General features: G+C 36.3%; 6 protein-coding genes across 7 annotated transcripts in view; 3 read left to right on the forward strand and 3 right to left on the reverse strand.

The window, feature by feature from the left end:
• Window positions 1–10,331, forward strand: part of ed (hemicentin protein echinoid) — a 110,634-nt gene extending 100,303 nt beyond the window's left edge. Inside the window, exons 9-10 of one of the 2 annotated variants that reach the window (XM_086832364.1) lie at window positions 7,553–7,599; window positions 7,901–10,331. In XM_086832364.1, coding sequence (XP_086688490.1) covers window positions 7,553–7,581 — 29 coding nt within the window. In that variant the 3' untranslated portion in view covers window positions 7,582–7,599; window positions 7,901–10,331. The remainder of the gene's footprint in view (window positions 1–7,552; window positions 7,600–7,900) is intronic. The other variant, XM_020956891.2, reaches the window with a different exon arrangement.
• The window catches only part of fred (friend of echinoid), a 401,947-nt gene that overhangs the window by 286,410 nt on the left and 91,904 nt on the right, over window positions 1–23,633 (reverse strand). The gene's annotated exons all lie outside the window — the stretch shown is intronic.
• Sr-CIII (Scavenger receptor class C, type III) lies at window positions 16,330–17,676 on the forward strand. The gene is made up of 3 exons (XM_020956923.2): window positions 16,330–16,603; window positions 16,680–17,211; window positions 17,275–17,676. The coding sequence occupies exons 1-3, from the start codon at window positions 16,387–16,389 to the stop codon at window positions 17,579–17,581; spliced, it is 1,056 nt and encodes a 351-aa protein (XP_020812582.2). The 5' UTR covers window positions 16,330–16,386; the 3' UTR covers window positions 17,582–17,676.
• Sr-CI (Scavenger receptor class C, type I) lies at window positions 18,008–20,581 on the forward strand. The gene is made up of 4 exons (XM_020956909.2): window positions 18,008–18,345; window positions 18,407–18,944; window positions 19,107–19,942; window positions 20,042–20,581. The coding sequence occupies exons 1-4, from the start codon at window positions 18,120–18,122 to the stop codon at window positions 20,431–20,433; spliced, it is 1,992 nt and encodes a 663-aa protein (XP_020812568.2). The 5' UTR covers window positions 18,008–18,119; the 3' UTR covers window positions 20,434–20,581.
• Window positions 21,848–22,566, reverse strand: LOC147643656 (uncharacterized). The gene is made up of 4 exons (XM_086832319.1): window positions 22,507–22,566; window positions 22,288–22,443; window positions 22,068–22,235; window positions 21,848–22,003 (listed from the first exon to the last, which is right to left on the reverse strand). The coding sequence occupies exons 1-4, from the start codon at window positions 22,564–22,566 to the stop codon at window positions 21,848–21,850; spliced, it is 540 nt and encodes a 179-aa protein (XP_086688445.1).
• Window positions 22,879–23,577, reverse strand: LOC147643657 (uncharacterized). The gene is made up of 4 exons (XM_086832320.1): window positions 23,524–23,577; window positions 23,311–23,466; window positions 23,092–23,259; window positions 22,879–23,034 (listed from the first exon to the last, which is right to left on the reverse strand). The coding sequence occupies exons 1-4, from the start codon at window positions 23,575–23,577 to the stop codon at window positions 22,879–22,881; spliced, it is 534 nt and encodes a 177-aa protein (XP_086688446.1).

Raw genomic sequence — 23,633 nt, forward strand, 5'->3', positions numbered from 1 at the left:
AGGCACTGGAAATCTAAAATGTTTTGCGCCCCTTTTTCCATGCTAATTATAAGGCAACTGGCCAAAAGGCGAGAGGGTCAGAGGTCGCAGTAGCCTGACGCAAATAAATATTAATAAATATTCCATATACACATTGGCAATATGTATGCTGCTGTTCGAACAACAACCGCATTTCTCTGGCTCCGGCTTAAAGTCTTTGCTTTAAGTTCACTCGAGCACAAAAAACACACCGACCGCAGTGGCAAAATCAACAAGGACGAAACTTGGCCAGGATCAGTGGAAGGATGATGGGGGAGCAAAGGAAGAAGCAGCTTGGTGCCCTTTGGCGTCCACAGCTTGTTTTCTGGTACTGTCTCTATGTGTGAGAGTGTTTGTTGTGTGTGGGTGTTGTGTGTGAGTGCGAGTGTGCTGGTGTGTGTGTTTGTGCAAGTGTGTCTGTCGGTTGTGTTCGAATTTTTGCGGAATCCATTTTTGCCGCATGGCCCATGTTGTTATGCGTGTTTTATTATATTTGTATACTCTTGAAATGAGGTCAGTTTGAGTTTAGTTAAAAGTAAAAGTAAAATTTAAAAATTGTATAAAAAATATTAAAATTATTAGCATTTTAATTGAGAGTTTATTTTTGGTTTGGTAAAATATATTTAACAATTTAAAACTGTATTATAAAAATTGTAAATATTATTAGATTTGCGTTCAATGTTTTAACAGCTCAGAAAAATATAAATATTAATATAAACCATCATCAAAATAATATATAAAATATAAAAATATGTTTTCATTTTAATTGTTTAATTTTTACAGTTCAATTTTTAGTTCTAATATAAATTTATCACAATATAAAGATTAATATAATTATACAAAATTATATATATATTATATTATATATATTATATTATATATATTATATAATTATATATTATAATTTGTTCACTTCTTATACATAGTTTATTATTGAGTTCTTAAATAAGTTGAACTTTAAGAAAACAATAATATAACGTTAACGTTATATATAAATTATAGAAATTATTTGCTTTTGAGTTTATACTTCTTACAGTTTATTTTTTGAGTTTAAAAACTAATTTTTCAATACAACAAAATTTAATAGCCTAAATGTAAACAATGTATAATGTACCTTAGCTAAATTCAATTGGTTTCTCATAAAAATGTTTACTTTAATTTTTATGAAAGCATTTCTAAAACCTCTCATTATTATTTTAATATTTTTATAATAACCTAAACCCTTTATTTACATTAAAATGAAAATATTTCACATAGAGTATACAAAATATTCGTTATTCCCCTTAACATTTCATATTGTTTTTGTTTTTTGAGCTACGCAACTGTTTGTTGTTGTTGTTATTGTGATGCCAATAACACCGCAAGTGTTTTAAAATATTAAATAATAAAAACCGAACCGAACCGAACTGAATGAGAGAGGGAGAGAGTGAGTGAGTGAGAAAGAGAGAAGGGGAGAGAGACCAAAAGAAATGTAAGATGAACAGCCGCTGTGAGAGTTTCGGTGGCGACTGTAAAGCGCCAGCGGGTCGTATGCGTAATATTCTCCCCTCCCTTTGTGTGTGTTGGCCACAACTATGAGCGGTGTGTGTGCTTGCGTGTGTGTTTGTGTGTGTTATCTTTACGCTTTATGAGCACCAAAACCCAACAACAACAACAACAAAAAATACATTTTTTGGTAGCTGCCACTCTTTGTTGTTTCTGTTCTTTCTCTTTTGCTTTTTTTTATGTCCCAGGACTCGCAGGATGTTATTATTGTTGCTTTTGCTGCTGTTGAATATTTTTTCTCGGTGTGTTTCATCTTTTGCTTCTCTGCTGCGTGCATATAAAATGCAATAAAAAAAGAAAAGGAAAGGAAATAAAAAGGGAAGAAGAGATCACTGGAGGCGACTCTCTCTATGACTCTTTTTAGGTTTTTCCTTTGCTCCTGCTGCTTTTTTTTTCTTTTCTGTTTACTGAGGTTAAACGCAAGGCAACAATAAACAGCAACAACAAAAGTAAAGCAAAATATAGGCAAGAGAAATGCACAACGCACAGGCAAACAATAAAAAATGTTTGCAAAGTTATTTTTAGAGCAGCAACAAAATGAAGAGAAAAAAAAATATAGTAGCAAGAAAAAAAGCCTGTCCAGGCCAGAATCCGTTGGTGGTGACTGTTCGTGCATGTCAATAAAATGCACTAAAGCGAGGTACAAGATGCAGATACAAGATGGAGGCAGCATCCTAACCCCTAACCCCTCCTCCCTTCCCTCCACTCCCCCTTGAGAGCCATCAAAAGCAGCAGGGGAAAGCGCCTCTGAAGAGGGTTAATCTACAAGGGGCGCAGAGGGGGAGCAGAGGCAGCAGATTGACAGTGCTACAATATGCAAATACATCTTCATTACATTGATGTCAGCTTATGCACAGCTTGCAAATGCAACTGAATGCATGCGTGCGTATGTGTGTTTGTATGTTTAAAAGCTTTTACACTTGCCAAACTCACATTTGAGACCCCTCATCGCTCATTCTATAGCTTTTGGTGGCTTACTCTTACTATCTCTGTCTCTGTCTGGCAGCCAGAAAGAGAGAGAGAGAGAGAGTTGGTCCGACTTTTGTGCCATGCAAAATGCAGCTAAATGCAGTGAGAAAAATTTGTACGAGTTACTTAATTCACTTGAAAGTAATAAAATATTTGATTGTGATGTTTTTAAGAGAATATTAAACAAAATTATTCCATTAATAATTTTCAGTTAACCTTTTTTCAAATTAAATATTTCAAGTTCTTTAAGAAATTCCCTTTAATAAGTTTGGAAATTGCATTAAATATATACATTTTAAAATAATAATTCAATATAAAACTTTATTTTCACAAAATATTTAAATATAATATTTTGAAGAGCATATTTAACAAAATGATTCCATTAAGAAATTTTAATTAACCTCTATTCAAATGAAATATTTTAAGTTTTTTAAGAAATTCCTTTTAAAAAGTTTGGAAATTGTATTAAATATATATATTTTAAGATAATAATTCAATATAAAACTTTATTTAAATTTAATCTTGAAATGTTTTGAGAAAATTCTTTAGACAATTCTTAAAAATCAAATAATTGTGAATTATTTTAGTTATTAATTGAAGAGAAATTAATATTAAGTTTTTTTTAAATAAATACTTTAAATTTACTTATAAAATATCTTAAAAACACATAATTTTAGTTGACAATTTACTATTTAATTTCTAAAATCAAACCTCTGCCTCTATTAAATGTTTTTTTGTTTAGTTTCCAATATTTTTTCTACCGTTTTCCATACAAACCATATTATTTCTCACCGTGTAAGTGAGTGATCAAGGGGTTTTTGGGCATACAACATGCAGCCAAAGAGTCAGATTCTGTGGATGCATGCATATATCGAGGCTATGAATGAGCCAGCCCGAGGGGGGGGAGGGGGAGGGAAAGGGTAGAAGAGGATTCTCTTGGCCATGGCCGGAAGGAAGGAAGTCTGCGGCAGGCGCCAAAAAGCTGCGTAAGCAAATTTTTTGCTCATCTGTTAACATGCAAAGAAGGTTACACACAGAATAAAGATGGGTGGATTTCCGGGGTGGATTTCAAAAAAGGGGGGAAGAAACACACACACACACACAGACACACACACATACACATTCTGCTGACTGATTGATTATGCAGACTTTTGTGTCAGTTGGTTGAGCGCCTTTGTTTGGTCTTTTGTCAAATAGAGAGAGAAAGAGAGATAGATAGAGAGAGAAAGAGAGAGAGAGATAGAGGTTCTCCTTGGAAAATGGCTTTAATTCATCATTAAGTCAAAAGTGAGACAGAGAAAGAGAAGCAGAGAAAGTCAACCGCAAGACGAGAGAGATTATCCCAAGCTTTTAGCAGATTATTCAAATTGCTACTTCATGAATATACATAAACGATTTTGATTAATATCAAACCATTTACACACACACAGTCATGTGTACGAATACATATATATATTTTTGGTACAAATGTAATTGCTTCAGGGAAATGGGTCCCAGGAGTTTATGAAAGGAAAAGGGTTTCTATAGCAAATAGTTAGATGCTTTAATAACTTTAATAAATCAGGATTATTGGTATTATTATAAATATATTAACAGACTTTTCCTCTGTCACTAATCTGATGATTTAACTTTCATACAAATCTGTTTTCGAACCTCTTTCTCTTTCTCGCTCTCTCTCCATTTTCTTTTCTTCCGCTGAAAAGCAAATAATGCAGTTTGCTTTTAGGCTAAGCAATAAATGCCAGGAAAACTTATTCAAAGTGCCATAAGAATCTTGTTCTTTCCCTTAGCTGGATAGCTTCCAAATAGTTGCAAGGATGTTGGAATAGAGAGGGAAGCACATAAATCACATGAGTCAGGATTTTTGCAACAGAACAAAAAAGAAAGAAAAAGGGACTTGGCCTGTGGAGGAACACAGTCCACAGCACTAAACACACACTAAGTGGATTTGCCAGGGAAATGGGAGAAAGACTCGAGGAGAAAGCCAGCAGCAAGCAAAAAGGCAACAAATGATAAGCGTTTTGGCTTCTACACACCGTTTTAACCCCCTTGTCCCAACTGGGGGAAAGTGTTTGTGTTGCCTGGGATAAACTCATCTGCAATTTGTTTACTTTCGACGTTTTCGAAAATTTACTCAAAAAGAATGGGTTATTACGAGCTTAGCATAACAACGCAAAAAAGAAGAGGAGCAGGAGAGAAAGAACTTGGCCAGCACACAGTTCAACCCTACGGCATCCACGTGTGGGAAATTTGCATGCAAAGACAGCTCCGGAAAATACAAAAAAAAGCAAGTGGAAAGTGGCGACCAACGGTGCGTATGCTTAACGCAAAAACGATTAAGTTGTTCAGAGAGAGACATACAGACGGAGAGTTGTTGAGAGTCCAGTGGCTCAGGCTGAATGGAAATTGAAAAACAGCACGGGGAAAAACCTCTTACTAGGAAAAGGGATAAGGAGGAGGAGTAGAAGGTAGGGGGGGAGGGGGGCGTGGCATACAATAAAGTTATGCGCATAATATCCACAGCTCACGTATTGGCCATAAAATGCGAGCAGGAACCCAAAACAGTGGACCAAATCTTTGAACGGTTGAAAATCTATGGAAAGGAAATAGTTGGGGCACAAAAAAAAAAGGATTCGCTTTCCCAGCTTGCTGGCTTTCCCTTTATCACTCTCCCTCTCTCTTTTTGGGTCAAGTTTATGCAGATGCCAAAGTGGAGTGAAGCCAGGCTGATGAAGGGAGGGACAAGTGTGGCACAACTGGGGGGCAGGCACAAAAAATCCGAGGCGTTGCGGCGATGGCGACAAACGCGCTTAGGAATTTTCACACGACCAAGAAAAGGCATGAGGGAAAGCCAAGGATGATGTAGAGGGGGTGGGGCATGGGAAAAGCCAGTCGTCGAACGGGACGGAATATGTTAAAGAGCAGTTGTTAAAAAGGATTTACGTTTAACATTTAGGAAACACGTCAAGAAAAATTAGGGAATCATTTTATTTTGGAAAAAAATAAAAGATAATTTTAAATTATCGTGATTTAATATTTGAAAAATTAAAATGTTATGAATTTATGACAATTTTAATGATGTTTACCCCTCACAACATTCTCAAAAATTAAGATATAATTTGTTTTTGGATTGTCGAATCCTAAGTGGTATTTTTTAGTGATTAAAATGAAGATTTTAAACCAAGAAAACTTTAAATATATGAATTTTATGTGCTTTAAATCAATATTTTTATATGCTAATTTTTTTTTGGGTAAATCAAAAATTTTCAAATATCATAACTAAGTTAAAAATTGATAAATTTCAATTCGGAAAGCTGTTTTGTGTTAGTTTTTTGAAGGTTAACAAATCTGCTTACTCAGTTTATAATGTAAAAAAAATAATTTTTTTCTTTCAATTTTTAACAATTTTAACCCCTTAAAATTTTTTGAAAATTATGAAAAAAATGAATTTCTGTCAGACATACCTAGATCGATTCGTCTGTTAATGCTGATCAAGAATATATATGATTTAATGGGTAGAAAATGACTCCTTCATTGGGTTTTAAGCTTCTGATTGAAATTTTAATACCCTGCGAGTTACTTAATAAGAATGAAATGTTTGTAAGGATTCTAGTTCATAAGAAATCTTTAATTGTGCTCTTAAATATCTTAATAATATATATATAAGTTATATCCTGTTAAATCACACCATAAATATTTTTTCCTGTGCATAAAGCAGGTTAAAAAGAACTCCACGGATTGAGACATTCACACATTTGGTATTTGGCCAAAAAAGCATTTCGATGCGGCGATTTCCAACCCGCTACCCTTTTTTGCCTCTCTTTTTTTTTCGTCTTCATTCTTTATTTTGAAATTCAAATTCCAATAAATTTTCCAACGATTTGGCACACAAAGCAATCCAAAAGCAGAGGACAGAGTGAGAATAAAAAAAGGAAGGGGGAAGGAAGGAAGGTTGTTAGTGACTGAAATCCTTTGCCGGATTTGCATGGCCAAACGAGACACAGAGAGAGAGGAAGTCCTGCGAACATGGCTCCAAGTGGCGATCCGCTTAAATATGCAACAATTTGTAGCAGACAAAGATGTTTGCTTGCCAAAAGGCAACGGGGGTGGTGGGGGAGGATTCCTTTGATTATAAATTAATGTCCTGTTTACCAGTGGGCAGACCTGGGCGTTTGCCCAAACCAAATGCCAGCAAATGCCTCTCTAATTCGTTTGCAATTTCGGTTGCAATGCAGCAGCTGCAATCCCAATCCGAATCCCAATTCGAATCCAGGGGACTGCAATTGGATCTCGTTAGTGAGAGCAATCAACTGGTAAATTAAAACAATTGCTTTGGGGCCAGAAAAATCACCGTCATCCGCCTGATTGCCCGAGTGTGTGTGTAGAGCTGAGAGCTGACAATTTAAAGCTTCGATAAACTACAATGACATGTTATGTCAATCGAAAGAGTGGTAATTAAATTGGTTAACGGGCAAAAAAGTTTTATCAAATGGTTGATATCAGTCTTATAATAGAATTAGGGATGTGCAAAAAATATTTCTTATATCGATATATAATCGAAATTTTAATGTTTCGATAATTATGTGGAGTAAAGTAATATTTTGTCTGATATGTTGGATAAAAATAATCGGAAAGTAAAAAAGAAATTAGTAATGGTTATTTTTTCAATACTAATGAACCCTTTTGACATTCAACTCGATATTTATCGATGTTTAAAAAATCGATATATTAAAATTTACAAAGAAATATGAAGAGTATTGATTCTAGTTCTTTTTTTATGTTCTGAGACTTAAGTCCTGGCCTATCTATATGAAATGAATGTGTTTTGTGTGCCTGCTTAATGTTTGATTTCATTTTAAGCTAGACCTTAAGCATTAAACATATATTAAAGCTTCGATGCAGTGTCCTAACCTTGGCTATTCTTCTCTATATATATTTACTCTTCACACACACACTCATAAATCCTAAAAAAAAAAATTAAATCTAAAAATATGCAATATAAAAAAAACCAAATCAATAGCGGACATTATACAGGATGTTACGCTCTAACGGAGCGCGCAGGCTGAAGTAAGTTAATGTCAGAGTCAAGGACACAAAAATATATGTATCCTATCCCACCAAATCCTGTGATGTTGCAGATTTTTTTTAAGTTGGCTTGAAGTTTCACTTTTTTAGCAAGTTTTTTTTGCCTATGATTTTATTTCAAGCCTAAGCACAGACACACATCTTCTCCATCACCCAATAGCACCGAAACACTCTCGCCGTGTGTTTGTTTTGATTAGCATTTTGTTTTTAATTGTTTGTGCATGACTTTGGCCTTTTTACGCCCATTTTGGTAAACTAATTTAAAACAATTTTCTGCCTACAGATTCACCATATCACGACGTAAGCGGCCTGCCCAATCCCTACAACATGGAGCATCTGGAACAGGACGAGGTCCTGCCGCCGCAGCAGCACTTGTCCCTCAGCTACGATGAGAGCTTCGAGGGCGAGTATTCAACAACGCCGAATGCCAGAAATCGTCGCGTCATACGCGAGATTATTGTCTAGGAAATTCTAGTTCGCAAAAAACAAAACAAATCAAAAAATCCGCACTCGAAAAATCATTTATTAACTCTATCGTCTAACACTCTTTCTCGCCGACATCTACATTTGTTTTTTATATGATTTTCCCTGACTTGACTTTCCTGCTCGACTGTTAGCAGACTTTTTGAAAAGTGGCCATCATTTTGAATACTTTTTTTAAATATATTACATTACATATATTTACTTCGATGTAAGGCTTAGTTTTGAGGGATACGAAACGAACACGTGTGTTGAGTTTTATTGGCAACGAAAGCGATATGCATAGATATATAAATCGATACAGATAGGCATTAGAGTTTCCAATCTATCAGAAGCAAACACACACACACACACAGAAAACTGAGGGAAAACCCAACTGGACACACAGATACAGACCCGAGGAAACAGACAAGAAACCATCACTGGACAAGCACTAAATGTTACGATTTACCAGATAGCAATTAGGGCTAATTAGTAGTTAATATTAATATTAATATATATATATATATATAAATATACGGTCGTCTAGGTCCCAGTTGCAACAAAACGAAACAAACATTAAACTGTAAGGCATCTAATGTTGGAATCGAAACAAAATCTCACACACTTGACCCTAGGCTTAAAATGGAAACGTAACTCTTAAGTGATGATGATTCTTGTCGGTTCTGGAAACAGAACCACAACAAAAAAAAAGCTAAGGAAAATAATTTAAAATTAACAGTACGACCTGCCACAAAAACAAAACTAAAAAAAAACCAACAAAAAACAAAAAACTTGACGTAACTTAATTTTAAATTTTTAAATAAATTTTGAGCAAGAAACAAGAGCGATACAGAGTTGCTTTAAGTAAGTTAAAACTAAAGTACAGAGAACTTTAAACAAATAAAAAAATTATTACAAATAATTGAAAAAAAAGCAAACAAAAACCACTCCCAACTCCAATCTGAATACTTTAATTTAATTTACAAAATGTTTAGTAATAAATATTTAATGTTTTCCATTTGTATGTTTTCGAGCTTTGTGTTGAAAAATTCAAAATTTTAATTGTGGTAAAAAATCGTTTAATTTGTAATTAAGTTTAAGCCAACTAGAAAACGATTAAGTTATGTTTTAACCCACACAGATATTGAGTTGAAAATATATATATATATATGTTTTGTTTGTGCATTTGCGTTGTGTTTTTTAAGCCCGTTTAAACAAGTGTTTTTTGCAACTTTTTGACACACACACACTCAGACGCAGAGGCGGAACATTTTTTGTAGCTAAGATTTAATTGTAAATACATCTGTAATTTGTATATATTTACTTGTCTTGCAAAGTAAATAAGCAGCAGCAGCGGCAAACTTAAATTAAATTGTAGTTAATTTTAAACAATTTCGAAATGAATTTAACTAGTAAGCAAATGTTTAAGAGCAAATGCCACAAAAAAAAAAAAAATAAAAAGCAAAACCGACGAGGAGAACGAATTAAGGAGAAACCTTAACAAAAGTCTCGTTTAAATGAACAAAAAACAAGAAAAATATATAAAAACAAAACACATAATTAAGGAGAATACGAAATGAGAATCTTTATTATATAAATTATACACTCTAAAAACCAGATAAGCGAATATACATTATATATATATATATATACATTTACATATACATCTACTTATTATTTGTAAATAAGTAAAGCATCAATTTTCATTTCAAAAAAGAAAAAACAACACACACACACATCATACACACCCATTAAAAACTATGCAAAAAAACAAAATAAGGAAGAGAAACTAAAATCAAAGGAAATTTTTTATTTAGCAAAAAACTATATGTATATTTTGCGATTTGACTGACAGCACAGTGCAAGTGGAAACCCAATACGAGACACGAGAGAAAACCCACAATTTAGAGCAGAAATAAATCAACAAAAAACAACAAAGAGAGATAGACACACACAGAATTCGATGCCCTCGGGCTGTGGCTGTTCAAACAATAAAACACTTTGTTAACTATTTTGTATGCATTTCTGATTTCTCATTCAATCCAACAAATTGCCACCAACAGCGGGAAAAGAAAGCATTAGCTAAAATATTTATGCATACACACACACACACACTCACTACATACAGCATAAAAAACAAAACATATAATATTTTTTTATTCAGTTTTAAAACGAAAGGTAAAATAAAGCGAAACATCAAAACAAAACAAAAACAAATAAAGAGAAAAAAAATGCGAAGAATTTAAATTAAATGTCTGCGTTTTGATTTGCGGTGCGTTCTGGGAAAATTCCACAGAGGGGGCGTGGCATTAATAACACAACAAAAAAAAGGGAAGAAGCATCATCAGGAGCAACAGAAGGAGGAGGAAAAGCAGCTGCAGGCGTTGCATAATGTGCCATGTTTAAGTTGATTGGCACCAAATTTATAGCATGCAATTTGACTTAAGTGGCAGTGCACTACCGGTTCTCCCTCTCTCTCTCTCGGGCACTCTGGCAACCCTGGCTGCCGGCACCGGAAGTAACACGACACTGACATTTTAATTTAGTGCCAAGAGCAGGACCCCCCATTGGAGAGAGAGGGAGAGAATTTCTCTTCCTGTTCGTGTCACTTTTGCAGTTTTGCGTAAGAAACGAAAGGCAGCCACTTTGACTACCGCTGACAGCTGTTGGGGAGAGGGAGGTATAAGGAAAAGCCTCAGGAAATGCAGGGGGTTGGGGAGTGGGAAAACTTTAGCCATTGGTGCAAAATCAAATGGAAACGATTAATGAGCGGATAAGTGGATTAAAGTACATAAAGTGAGTAAATTCAGAAAATATTGAAGCATACATTAAGGCGTAGCAAGAAAACTGCTCAAAAACTTACAAATTAAGCAATTTAAAAAGGTAAAAATAAATACATTTTCATTCTAGATAGTAAGAAATCTTTAAGAGTTTTAAAAACTAATGTATAAAATATATTTTAGTGCCTAATAGGAGCTTGAAAATAGTTTAAATTGTTTAAATTCTTCAATTCTTCTATTCTTCAAGGCTTCAGAAAAACTTAATAAAAATTTCTTATCCCTTTTAAGCTTTTAAAACTATGACACCTTATTGTCACATGTTTTTTCTGTTCCAGCAAAATACCTACTAGAATTTTAGATGAATTTCTCTTGACGGTTAACTCACGTTGCAGTTTTTTGTTAAAAAAAAAAAATATATATATAGGCCACAGAACAGGAACAGAAACAGGAACAGGAGCAGTGGAAACTGCGGTTCAGCTGAAGCCAGGAGCTGTCAGATGTCCCATATACAAACTCACAAAGGAAAAAAGGGAACCACAGCCAAGTCCACATCCAAATCCACATCCACATCCATACACATGGCACTGGAGCGAACCGCAGTCACTCATTCATCCATTCATATCTCGGTGGTGGGAAAACAAAAGCGGCATATGGAAATTCATTTACTCCTCTCTCAACCCCATGAACCCCATCATGAACCTACAGGACCCCCAGGACCCCTTAACCCGATGGAATCCTGTCCAAATGGAGGCTCATCCAGCACGTAGAGGCGCCAACCGACGTCAATTAAAGCGCTGCCGGTGCCGCCTAATTGGATTTATGCCACATTTATATGTATGTATGTGTGTAGGTGTAAATTGATGGAATTTGCGGGGGTTTGGCGGAAAAGCTTGTGCTAAAAATCAGTAGGATAATGAGCGAGAACTGCCTGGTAACAGGCTGAACCACAAAACTTAATGGCAGCAGGAGCAGCAACAATTGCAACTTAACGTTTGGGCGCCACTAACAACTTTCGAGGACTTTAAATGAAATTACGCGAAAAACTTTCGGTCTGCCATCTAGAAATAACAACTTTTTGAAGAGATCGTCCAGGCGGCAGGCAAAACGGAGGCTCGTCTTCCAAATCTGTATTCTTCAACGGCAGTTGGAGGCACGCCCCGCGGACATAATGAGATTCATAAATTACCACAAACTAAAGAGAGCCGATAAGTAGTTTCCACTTCTTACATAACTAAATGCCACCGGAAACTTCGAGGGAAGCAGAGGTGTCCTTGGAAGGGCAATGATCTTTTGGGGGAAGGAAAGGGAATATGTTGAAAGGAAGGCTGATATATAATATTAATAGATACAGAAATATCATATAGAAATATTATATAGAAAATATAGTTAACATGGTTATAATAAATATATATATTAAGTAATATATGTACATATATACATTTTTAACATCAAAAAGATAATATAATATATATTATATAAAAAATATTTATAATCAAAGGCTATAACGTTCAATATTTGATTGATATTTTCTTTGTGTTTTTGAATTTGTCTAAAATACCAAACACTTTATATTGTATATTTCTTATAAATATAATCCCACATATATTGTAACTTTATAAAATGGACTTATGTATAGATATTTAAATCAAATATGTATACAGGTTATAAATATCTATAACCATGTCCATGCATGTCCTACCAAATATCAAGAATATTTTTAGAGAATAAACTACTTAATTCTTATTTGATCAAGTAATTTAAATATATATATCAAGAGCGGAAAATAAGTTCGGGAAGCTGATGTTTATATAGCCTTGCAGTTTGCAATTGAGTTCTAGGATCGATTCCGAAATCGATCATAACTAAGATTAAAGTATAATTTGGATTGATATTTATTTAGATTTTTATAATAAAATTTTTTCGACAAATCATAGTTTTAAAATCTTATAACTAAGCCAAATAGGCATTCATTTCAACTCGGAAAACTGTTTTATGTTAGTTTTTGTTAGGTTAATAAAACTGCATACTAACTTAAAATTGTTTAAAAACTTAAAATTTTATCAATTTTCGAAAATGTTAACCCCTTATTTTTTTGACAAAAACTGGGAAAAAATTTCAAAAATTTTATTTTCAACCGGACATGCCTAAATCGATTCGGCTTTTGATGCTGATTAAGAATAGTATATATGATTTATGGGTTCGGAAATGATTCCTTCATATCGATACAAGCATCTGACTAAAATTATAGTACCCTAAAAAGGTTATTAAAATATATAAGAAATACTTAATTAGAATCACTCTTGAGCATATTTAAATAATTAAAAAATTATATATAACATGTTTAACCATTCCCTTTCCTAAATCAATACCAAATTCCTTTGATAAGGGCAAATTACCCAACTGCTAGACATTTGAATTTTCTGTTACGATGGGGGTCACCTAGCCGCCCCTGGCAATCCCTCCCCGTAATTTCTAGATCACTGCCCCAGCACCATGCCCCATTCTGTTTGTTCTATGTTTGTGTGTGTGTGTGTGTGTGCTCTGCGGTCATTGGTTTGTAATTAATGCTACCAGAAGCTGACCACAGAGCGACTTGGCACGCCTGCGGCGGCCTAATGTTGCACGAACCGAAAAGCCGGACGCAAAGCTGGAGCCCAGCCTCCATGCGGCGCCACACCACGCCTCCGCGTGTAGTCACAGCAGCAGAGGCATCCGTCTGCGGTGGTGTGTGTTGAGTGCTTTTGTGTTTAATTTTATTAATTATCGACGTAATCTTTGAAGTTGCCGGCAAACTCCAGGGGAAATCCAACCATTGTCTGTTGGGCATTTGGCGTGGAAAAAGGAAGGCTGCCGCCGCCACATCCATCTCTCTCACAAGTCGAGGCGCCTCCATTAATCGCGTTAACTCGAACGTGTCTGTGTGTGCCAGTTTTTTGGCGCGAAATCCTCCTACACACACACACACACACACTCAGGGGGGATAGAAAGTTCCAACCAAAACCCAATTAGGTTTTTGGCATATGCAAAAGGGAACAAGGCGGAGGTGGAAGTACAGCTGATGATCAGGAAGTCACTAAGTTTTGGTTTAATTTAATCTAATGTCTTATTCACTTATTTATTGCCAACTTAACTACTTGATTTTGCTTAAAGGTTATACCATTAGGGGTATAAAGATTAAACTCAAGAGCTTATTTACTCAAATTGGTTATATTAAAGAGCAAATAAATATCCCAAACCTAGTTGAATTTATATACCAATTTGATTTGATTATCTGCATTGCTATGGCAATTATTTTTTCCCAGAATTTTCAACATTTTTTTTTGGAAACTTGCCCCGTTACCTTATCGAAGGATGGAAAGAGTGGCGGTAAGCGGGCTTTTCCCTGGCAACAGCTGCTCATTTGCCGCTAATCCTGGACCACCGATATTGGACCACTTTCTCCCTGGACCCCCTGAGTGTGATTTCCACCATTCGAGTTGGCTTCTAGCTTCTGGGTTGTCCATATCCCCTGAAATTGGGATATTGCCAGGCAAGTGGGCAACATTTTTGGTGGTTGGACTGAGCGTAATTTGAGCGCAAATATTGAAGTTTCAAAACCACCGGCAACAGTAGCAAAGCGAGCGACCAGAGCCGCAAATAAAAGAATAATAATAATAATGAGCAAATATTTAAGCAGCAGCAGCCCGGGAACAGTCATCACACAGTCACAGAGCAGAGCCGAGGGGAAAGTGGTGAGAGAAGAGTAAGTGGAACACATGATCTGAGACGCACAGGGAGAAATTGATACCAAGACTGCCTGAATTCGTTTTTAATTTAAAATTTTATATATATCGATTATTTATATAACTTGAAATAAAATTAGATGCCAGTTGCTATAAACTACAGAAAGTTCCTTAGATTATTTTAATACCCTAGCAGGGTAATATATTATTAGTATGAAGCTTGAAACGCTGAGAAGGAATCATTTCCGACCCTAAAAAGCATATATATTCTTGATCAGCATCAACAGCCGAATCAATCTAGCCATCTTTGGCAGAAAATAAAAATTTGTAATTTTTTTGAAAATTTTATAATTTAATTTTCCATTTAAAAAATTATGAAAAATGCATAGAATTGTTTTTTTTTTTAATATTTAATTGAGTATGCAGATTTATTAACCTACTAAAAACTAAAACAGGACAGCTTTCCGAATTAAAATTAATGCATTTTAAAAACTTTGATTTCTTGATAAAGATGTCTTATAAAAATCTGCATTAAGTTTCTTCTTGAATAAATAAATTAACTATGCACTCTGACAGACTAAATACTTTTAGTGAGTTCCATTTCTTTTTCAGTAAATTTAAGTTAATATATTTAATTTCTTAAAGTAAATTCAAAGAGACTTTGTTAATATAAAATATTTTTGTTTTTTTTATGCTTTTCTATTTTCTGGAGATACATTTCTCCCTGTGTATTAAGCACCCTTTTCCCCTTTTGATAAGCAGCATCTCTAGTTTTCCACGAAACCTCCCTTGAATACCAACCCTCTCCCCTTCTGAAGGCAGCCTGCCGCCTCCTCCACTGGTTCGCTGATTGTAATTATGAATGAAATTTGAATTGCAAGCGGAGAATTGAGAAACGGAGAAACGGAGACTGGGAATTGGCTACACTTTCCGCTGCAGTCGATGGACACGTGGCCGCTGCTCCTGATCCCCGGTCACGTGGCCAAACTCAATCCTCCAACCCACCCAAGGACAACCCCATGCAAAATCCCTCCCCCAAGGCAACCAACCTCCTTGCCCAATGACGACGGAAGTGCCAATAAGTAGTTGTCAATATTGACTGATTATCTCGACACGGTGAAAGTGGGAGTGGAAATGGTGAAATGTTGAAATCGGGCAGTCGTGATTGCGAGTTGTTTGAGACTTAAGCGGAAGTAAACATAAATCACTGCTGCGATGCCGGCGATAGGAGGAAGGAAGGTCTCTTCTCTCTACTCGACTCCCTGCAATTATTTTGCCAGGAGATGGCAATAATTTCAGATGGCAGGCGACAGGAAGAAGCTGCTACCATTTAGTTCCATCTCCCTGCCATCTCAATTCCGGCAGGAGATGCGCATAATTGCATTTGAATGGCTAGCTGCACTCCCAGCTTAGCGATGTAACTCCGAGGGATGAACTAAACGATGATTTTATCAATCACTAGGATTACCATTCGATTTGTGGACAAAGATATACCACATATATCCTGATGGCTCTGATTTGGGGGGCAAGGATCTGCGTGGCTTATCTGAGTATTAAGGGTCAGGGAAATATATAGTAAAAGGGAGAGATATTCCAAAATCACAAGCTCTGGAAACAAGAAAAGACTCTGGAACCTTCGCTCATGAAATTATTAAAAATAAACTTAGCTTAATGATAAGTATATTTACAATATGACGAAATCATTTATCCATAAGCATAAGAGTGAGTTACGCTTATCGAAAAAGAATGTTTGCTTTCAGCTCTCAGTCGGGGTTTAGCTTTTCAGAAATGTGGTTGTCGCCACAATGGAATTTCTGTGCGTTTTGTCAGCAATCTTTGCGTATTTCATTCATCAAGCATTTGGATTCTGTGAGAGGCCCACGGACCTTATACATGGCTCTGGCAGGAGTGTTTTCAATAATAAATGGATATTTGAATGTGATCAAGGTTATGCAATTCAAGGAAGATCAGAGGTTACTTGTATTAATGGTTTACTGAGAGGAGAACGACCATTCTGTGCCAGTAAGTGTAAGAAGTGTAAGAACGAAGTTTCAGAGAATTCATTTTTGTAATATCTTTATTAATCCCTTTCTGTCAGAACCTGGTTGTAAAGAACTTGAAAATCCCAAAAATGGAAAACTTATCAACCCGGAAGGATTAAAGGCAGAGATCAAGTGCAACAACGACTACGTTTTGGTTGGTAATAAATTCACTTATTGCGATGGCAACGACTGGCAGATCCGTTTGGGAACTTGCCAAGGTACTCAGAACTATTCCTGCGATTTCGAGAGAGAAGATCTCTGCGGTTGGACTTTTCCCCATAGTAAACCGCAACCTTGGAGCCGTATCAGCACATTGTTCAATTTCCATTCCACCAAGACGGGTTCTCAGCGAGATCACACCTTTCAGAACAATGGGGAAGGACACTTTATTCGAATGGAAACAGAGAGCGGAGCTATGGGAAATTATCACTTTGAGTCTCCAGTTTTTCCGCAGCATCTGAGCTTGGGGAATACCACATGTTTTCAGTTTCACTTTTCCATGTTTGGCGATGGAGTAGGAAGTCTGTTTGTTTCGGTGAAACCAGCGTCCATGTCCGTTGTTGAAATGTGGGAAAAGTTTCAGAACAAGTAAGTAAATTTGAATCTTTATAAATAACAAAATATTAAAAAAAGTTTTTGTATAATTTTCAGCTTCACCCAATTCCAAAAGTGTGGAAATTTGGGCAACAAATGGTATGAACACTCCATTCCCATTGCTGAAATGGATGAGGATTTCCAGGTCGTATTCACAGTCACGGATGCTCAGTCTCGTTTTGGTGACATTGCCATCGATGATGTCAGGTTTCTGATGACGGACGAAGAATGTAAAGAAGCCTTTGTCGTAAAAGATCCTTGCCTCCCCAAACCTACTATTAATAGTGGAACAATAAACATAATTAAGTTGCACATTTCTAATTTAGCTTTCATTAGTTTAGCAGTATTTATAATGTGGCTTTAAGATTATAAATCAATGAAGAATTTAAGCATATTAGCTAAAGAAGCCTAAAAGATAAACGAAATATATAAGTTGTAATAAATCAAATATATAAATAATCTTTCAAGTATTTAACAAACGTAGGGCACAATTTTCAGTAAGTTATCAAACCTATTACACAATTTTGAATAATAAAAAAAACATCAAGGTCATTTGGCAGTTATTGCATTATTATTGCTTGCTTTCTCGCATTATTTAATAAATTTATCTGAGCTACAGTGAATTCTGAATAAACAACGACATAGGTCTTATCTTTAGAGTAATGCGGATCCGGAGACCAGCCCACCCGGCATTTAGAAATCGGTCGAGAACTTGGTACGATATCTCTCTCCTCTCATTCGGTTGTAAACAAGTAGCCCGGACTGGGATTTATCGGGATAAAGTCGTATCTTCAAAGAGAAGTCCAAGCCGGCACTGGGTTTTATTTGATAACTCCGAACTCGGACTCGGTCTCGAGCTCAGTCACTCTTCCGCTTTTGAATTATCCACACGTTGCCACAGAATGGAATTTTACTGGATCGTCGGATTCGGATTGCTCCTTATATACGGTGCAATTCCCACAAATGGACGCTGTGAGAGGGGTTTGGTCTTGCAGCATGGCTCCGTGATGTTTCGGGCCAGAAATATGGTTCGTTTCCGGTGCAATCGTGGCTTTACGCTCGAGGGAAATCAGATTGCGACCTGCGATACCAATGGTCGCCTCAGGGGCGAGAGACCCTTTTGTGCCAGTGAGTTGGAGGGAATATCCGTAGACTAATGTCAGTTTCAAGATACTTTTGTTTCTCGTAGAAAGTGGTTGCCCGGAGCAGGATCCAAAGGTCACCGGAATCGTGTTAAATCTTGGTAAAAAGTCCGTAATAGTTTGCCGTGACGGTTATGTCCTGGTGGGCAATCGGGCTGCATACTGCGATGGAGAGCAGTGGAACACCGAGCTGGGAACTTGCCTTAGAAGCAATCATACTCAGGATCATTCCTGTGACTTTGAGAGTGAGGATCAGTGCGGTTGGGAAACGGAGACAACATTCCGGCGTCCCTGGAAACGAGTTAGCACGGTGGCCGAATTCCATTCGGTGAGGACGGGACCCCAGCATGATCATACCTTCCGGAACAAGTCCGGTGGTCATTACATGCGCATGGAGACAGAGAGCGGAGCCTTTGGCAGCTATCACCTAATCTCACCAATCTATCCCAGGGCCTTGAGCCTGAAGACAGCCTGCTGCTTTCGCTTCCACTACTTTATGTATGGCGAAGGAGTCGACAGTCTGGTGGTGTCCGTAAAGCCGGTCTCGATGTCAATGGCTAACATGTGGAATCGGTTCAGGGCCAAGTAAGTTTGCTCGTCAACGGATGTGCACTGCGATAAGAGCAAGCACACATGCCATGAAGAATAGTTAGGGAATCACCAAAAATTATGTTATTCTTGGTGCTTAAAGATACATATATTTCTACATTCACCCTGATTAAATATGTACAACTTTTTCGCCTTTAGCTCCAGTAAATTCGAAATGAACGGCTCCCAGGGCACCGAATGGCTGGAGCACACGATCACCATCGATGAGATGGAGGAGGACTTTCAGGTGGTTTTTACGGCCACGGATGCCCGAGCCCGTTTTGGGGACATCGCCATCGATGATGTTAAGCTAATGACAGGCAAGGATTGTGGAATGGGTGAATTCACCACAACCACGGAGATAACAGATGCTACCGAACCGGAGCTATTTTTTTCCATGATGAACTGCACCGGTCGATGTGGACAACCGATAAATCCAGGAAGGATTGTTATATTCTCCAAAAGGGGCTTGACTTTGGGCTGTGGCTGTGACGATGACTGCACGAACAATGATAATTGTTGTTTGGACTATGTTGAGGAGTGTGTGAAGGGAATATATTCATCGCCCAATGATTATGATGTAACCTCCCCAATACCTACGATTACAACAACAACTACACCTACAACTAAACCAACAACTACAAAAACTACACCAACAACTACAGCCACGACAACAACTACGACTACTACAACTACACCAAGACCTACAACGACAACAACCAGAACAACTACTACGACTACTACACGAAAACCAATTGTTATAACCACTAGACCAACAACAACAACTACTTCAACAACACCTAAGCCCACAACAAAAAGAGCAACCTCCAAGAAGCCAATAATAACAACAACAACGAGAAAAATTCAAGTTAACACAACAACATCAACACAAAGAACAACAACTAATAAAATGATTAAAACGACAACCTCCAGTACCTCAACAACTGGAAAAATTATTACAGACCCGACAACTGTTAGTACCAGACTTATTAAAGGTAAGAATATAAAATTACCATTATTTAATTATCCGATTTAACGAATCCAAAATTGTATTATGATAATATTATATATCATATATATCTGAAACCCGATAGTCAGCACCACTGAGCCGACAAAGAAGCGCATTACTTGGAAGGTAGATCCGGACGATATTGCTGGGCATATGCCTGTTCATGGAAATTCACCCAATCCGGCCTTGATGGTGTTATACCTTCTCATCGCTGTTGTTCTGGTGTTAGTCCTTGGCAATATCGCCCATCGATGGGTAATACCACTGGCTGATGGAAACCGCCGGAACGAGAAGTCAGTTAGCTTCAAGAGAGCAATCGCCGGGTTAAGGAAGCCGGGTAGATTTTCAAGAAATCGTAGAAGCGGGATGGATCAGCCATTGTGCGATACCGATAACGAGGATGGTGATTACTTCGAAACGGATGGCACGAGATTCGAGGAAATGGGCGTAGACATACGGAATGGAACAGATCTATAAGGGCCCCGCTGGGTCTCTAAACTAACCTCTTCAATAGGGGACGCCCTATCAACATTGTACATATATGCCTATTGTATAGGAAAATTTGTAAACAATTTGTGCAAGAAAAATTACCATACAATAAATATTGCGAAAAGAAAACTCAAAACCCTCAAGATATTAAAAATTGTAATAACATAAAACACATATTTATGAAACCCTATTATTTTGTAGAGAACAACTAAAAGATAGTCATTTATTTTGAAGAGAATGTCAATCAATAATTACGTTTTAATAGCCATCATTTATTCTGCCAAGCAATTAAAGCATATTTAAATGCGAACAATTAAATGATAAAAACAAGCCATTTTTGAACATATTCATCGACAACCAGGCATTGCCTAAGCGTGTGCAATGAAACGGATCGAAAATGTTTCAAATTTTATATTATTTGGCATAGAATTTCTTTTTAAATGTTTAAAAATCAAGAAAAATAACGTTTACATAATATTTTGTACACATATATTACTGTAATTTTTATAAATAATCATATAATGGAACCCCATTAGCTATTTTAAACTTCCATAAACATTAACGGTGACCCTCTTGCTTCCATAGAAATACCAATTACTGAAGAATCCATATTCGCCTTTTGGGAATGGCAAAATCTTCGTGAGTTGATCGTTCATGTGCGCAATGGATATTTTGTCGATTATAACAGTCTGCAAAATGCATTGAATCATAAAGTAAGATATATATTTTCTCTTTAGATGTACTCACTTCAAAGGGACAAGTATGATTTATATTGGAAAATGGTAAGAAAAAGCTATAAAAATATGTCGCCACTGGTGATGAAGTTGGATTCTTTATAAGTTTGCAAGCATCAACTGTGACGTTATACAGAAATGGTTTATAACCATTGAGTTTTTTATAAAGGGCCAGATTAGCCTGCGATGGGAATTAAGATCGGTCACTATATATATTTTTTATCAGGAATTTTGATCATACCTTGATTTTATTGGCGGGCCCCTGATTAAATTTCATTTTCAAGGATGCAAATTTATATGTTCGATTTACAGATTTTAAAAGACAGTATTCAAAAGAGCAGAAGGATTCACCAAAGCAAGTGCAATTAATATTTGTAAACTCAAAGTCGGAGTATGTCTTCAGAAAAAGAGAGAGAATTAAGTTAGTGTTTAGAGAATTAATGTTTGTAACCTACTTCACCGATCAGAAAAACAATCAGAAAAACCCGTATAAACATAGATGATTTGCGCGACATTGCGAGTGGAAATAAACTTACAAAGTGCGAATGAAATCACAGAGAATGATAAGTTTAACATATAATAGCTCCATTTTAAATTGTATAAAAATGATGTGCTTTTTATGTTCATTTCTATTAAGCAATTGAGCGTTAAATACAAAGCAAATTGATTTAGGATAGTGTGCCAAATACATTTACGGTGGCCCTCTTGATCCCGTAGGAATACCAAATGCTGAAGAAACCATAATCGCCTGGGGGAAATGGCAAGACCTTTGTGAGTTGTTCATTTATATGGGAAACGGGAGCTCTGTCAACTATAATGTCTTTCTGGAAAATGTACCCAATAATAAAATGAGCTATACATATATTTTTATCCTCAAAGACTACTCACGTCATAGGGACAGGAATGATTTATATTGGAAAAGGGTCCAAAGAGGTTGTAAATAAATGCAGCCACCGGAGATCCCTTTTTGTTCTTGATAAATTTACAACCATCGACGGTGACATTGTAGAGGAATGGATGGTAGCCATTCAATCGTTTATAAAGAGCAAAATTTATCTGTAATCGTTATGGGGATCAATTAATGTTTCCATTCAAATGTAAAACATACTTTTATTTTATATGCAGGCCCCTGGTGTATAACCGCCTTTATAGATCCATATTTATAGGTTCGATTCATAGACTTCAGGAGGCAGTGGTCAAACGAGCAGTAGGATTCATTCAAAGAAGCGCACTTAATATTTGTAAACTCGAAGGCTGAATGGGTCTTTGGTTAGGTTAAACATTTTACAAGGTTAAACATTTTACAGAAATACGGTTTGTAACCTACTTTACTGATCAGAAAATTGATCAGAAAAATCCGAATAAACGCAGAGAATTTCCCAAGCATCGCGACCGTTGGAAAATCGTGAATATAATGTTTAGGGGAAACATTTGTAACATATTTAATATACATACTGTTCGGAATAGTATTTAAGCCACATGAAATACAAACAATTATTTAATTATTTAGCAAAGATTTAATAACCTTTCAATCAGATATGCATAAAATAGATTAACTAGTTGGAACGGAAGGCAACAACTTGGTTTATATAATATATAATTGGACAGTTATTACGCTTCAAAAGGCATTGATCCTCAATTGTAGTTATGGTAACAACAACACAAATGATTTAGTGGTGAAATCTTCAAACAAACTGATCTAGGATAATGTTCCATAAACATTAACGGTGGCCCTCTTGATACCGTAGGAATACCAAATGCTAAAGAAACCATATTCGCCTGGGGGAAATGGCAAGACCTTTGTGAGTTGTTCATTTATATGGGAAACGGGAGCTCTGTCAACTATAATATCGTTCTGGAAAATGCAGCCAATAATATGCGGAGCTATTTATTTCCCATCTAGATTACTCACGTCATAGGGACAGGAATGATTTATATTGGAAAAGGGTCCAAAGAGGTTGTAAATAAATGCAGCCACCGGAGATCCTTTTCTGTTATTGATAAATTTACAACCATCGACGGTGACGTTGTAGAGGAAAGGATGGTAGCCATTCAATCGTTTATAAAGAGCAAAATTTATCTGTAATCGTAATTGGCATTATCAATGGTTTCTTTAATATCAAGAACATACTTTTATTTTGTGTATAGGCCCCTGGTGTAGTTTCACCTTTAAAGATCCATATTTAAAAGTTCGATTCATAGACTTCAAAATGCAGTAATCAAAGGAGCAGTAGGATTCATTCAATGTGGTGCACTTAAGGTTTGTGAACTCGAAGACTGATTCGGTCTTTGGAAGCAGAAAATAAAAATCTAAGATATAAGGGCCTGAAGGATCTTTACAAACCTGACGAACCACAAAAAAAAACAGAAGAGTCTGAATGAAAAACTCGCGAAGCATTGCGACGACTAACGAATAAAGTAACTGACTGAAATTTAAAAGCATTCATAAAATTC

This window comes from Drosophila serrata, unplaced genomic scaffold (genome assembly GCF_035046125.1).
Source record: "Drosophila serrata isolate PLE 108 unplaced genomic scaffold, ASM3504612v1 contig_249, whole genome shotgun sequence".
Taxonomy (NCBI): domain Eukaryota; kingdom Metazoa; phylum Arthropoda; class Insecta; order Diptera; family Drosophilidae; genus Drosophila; species Drosophila serrata.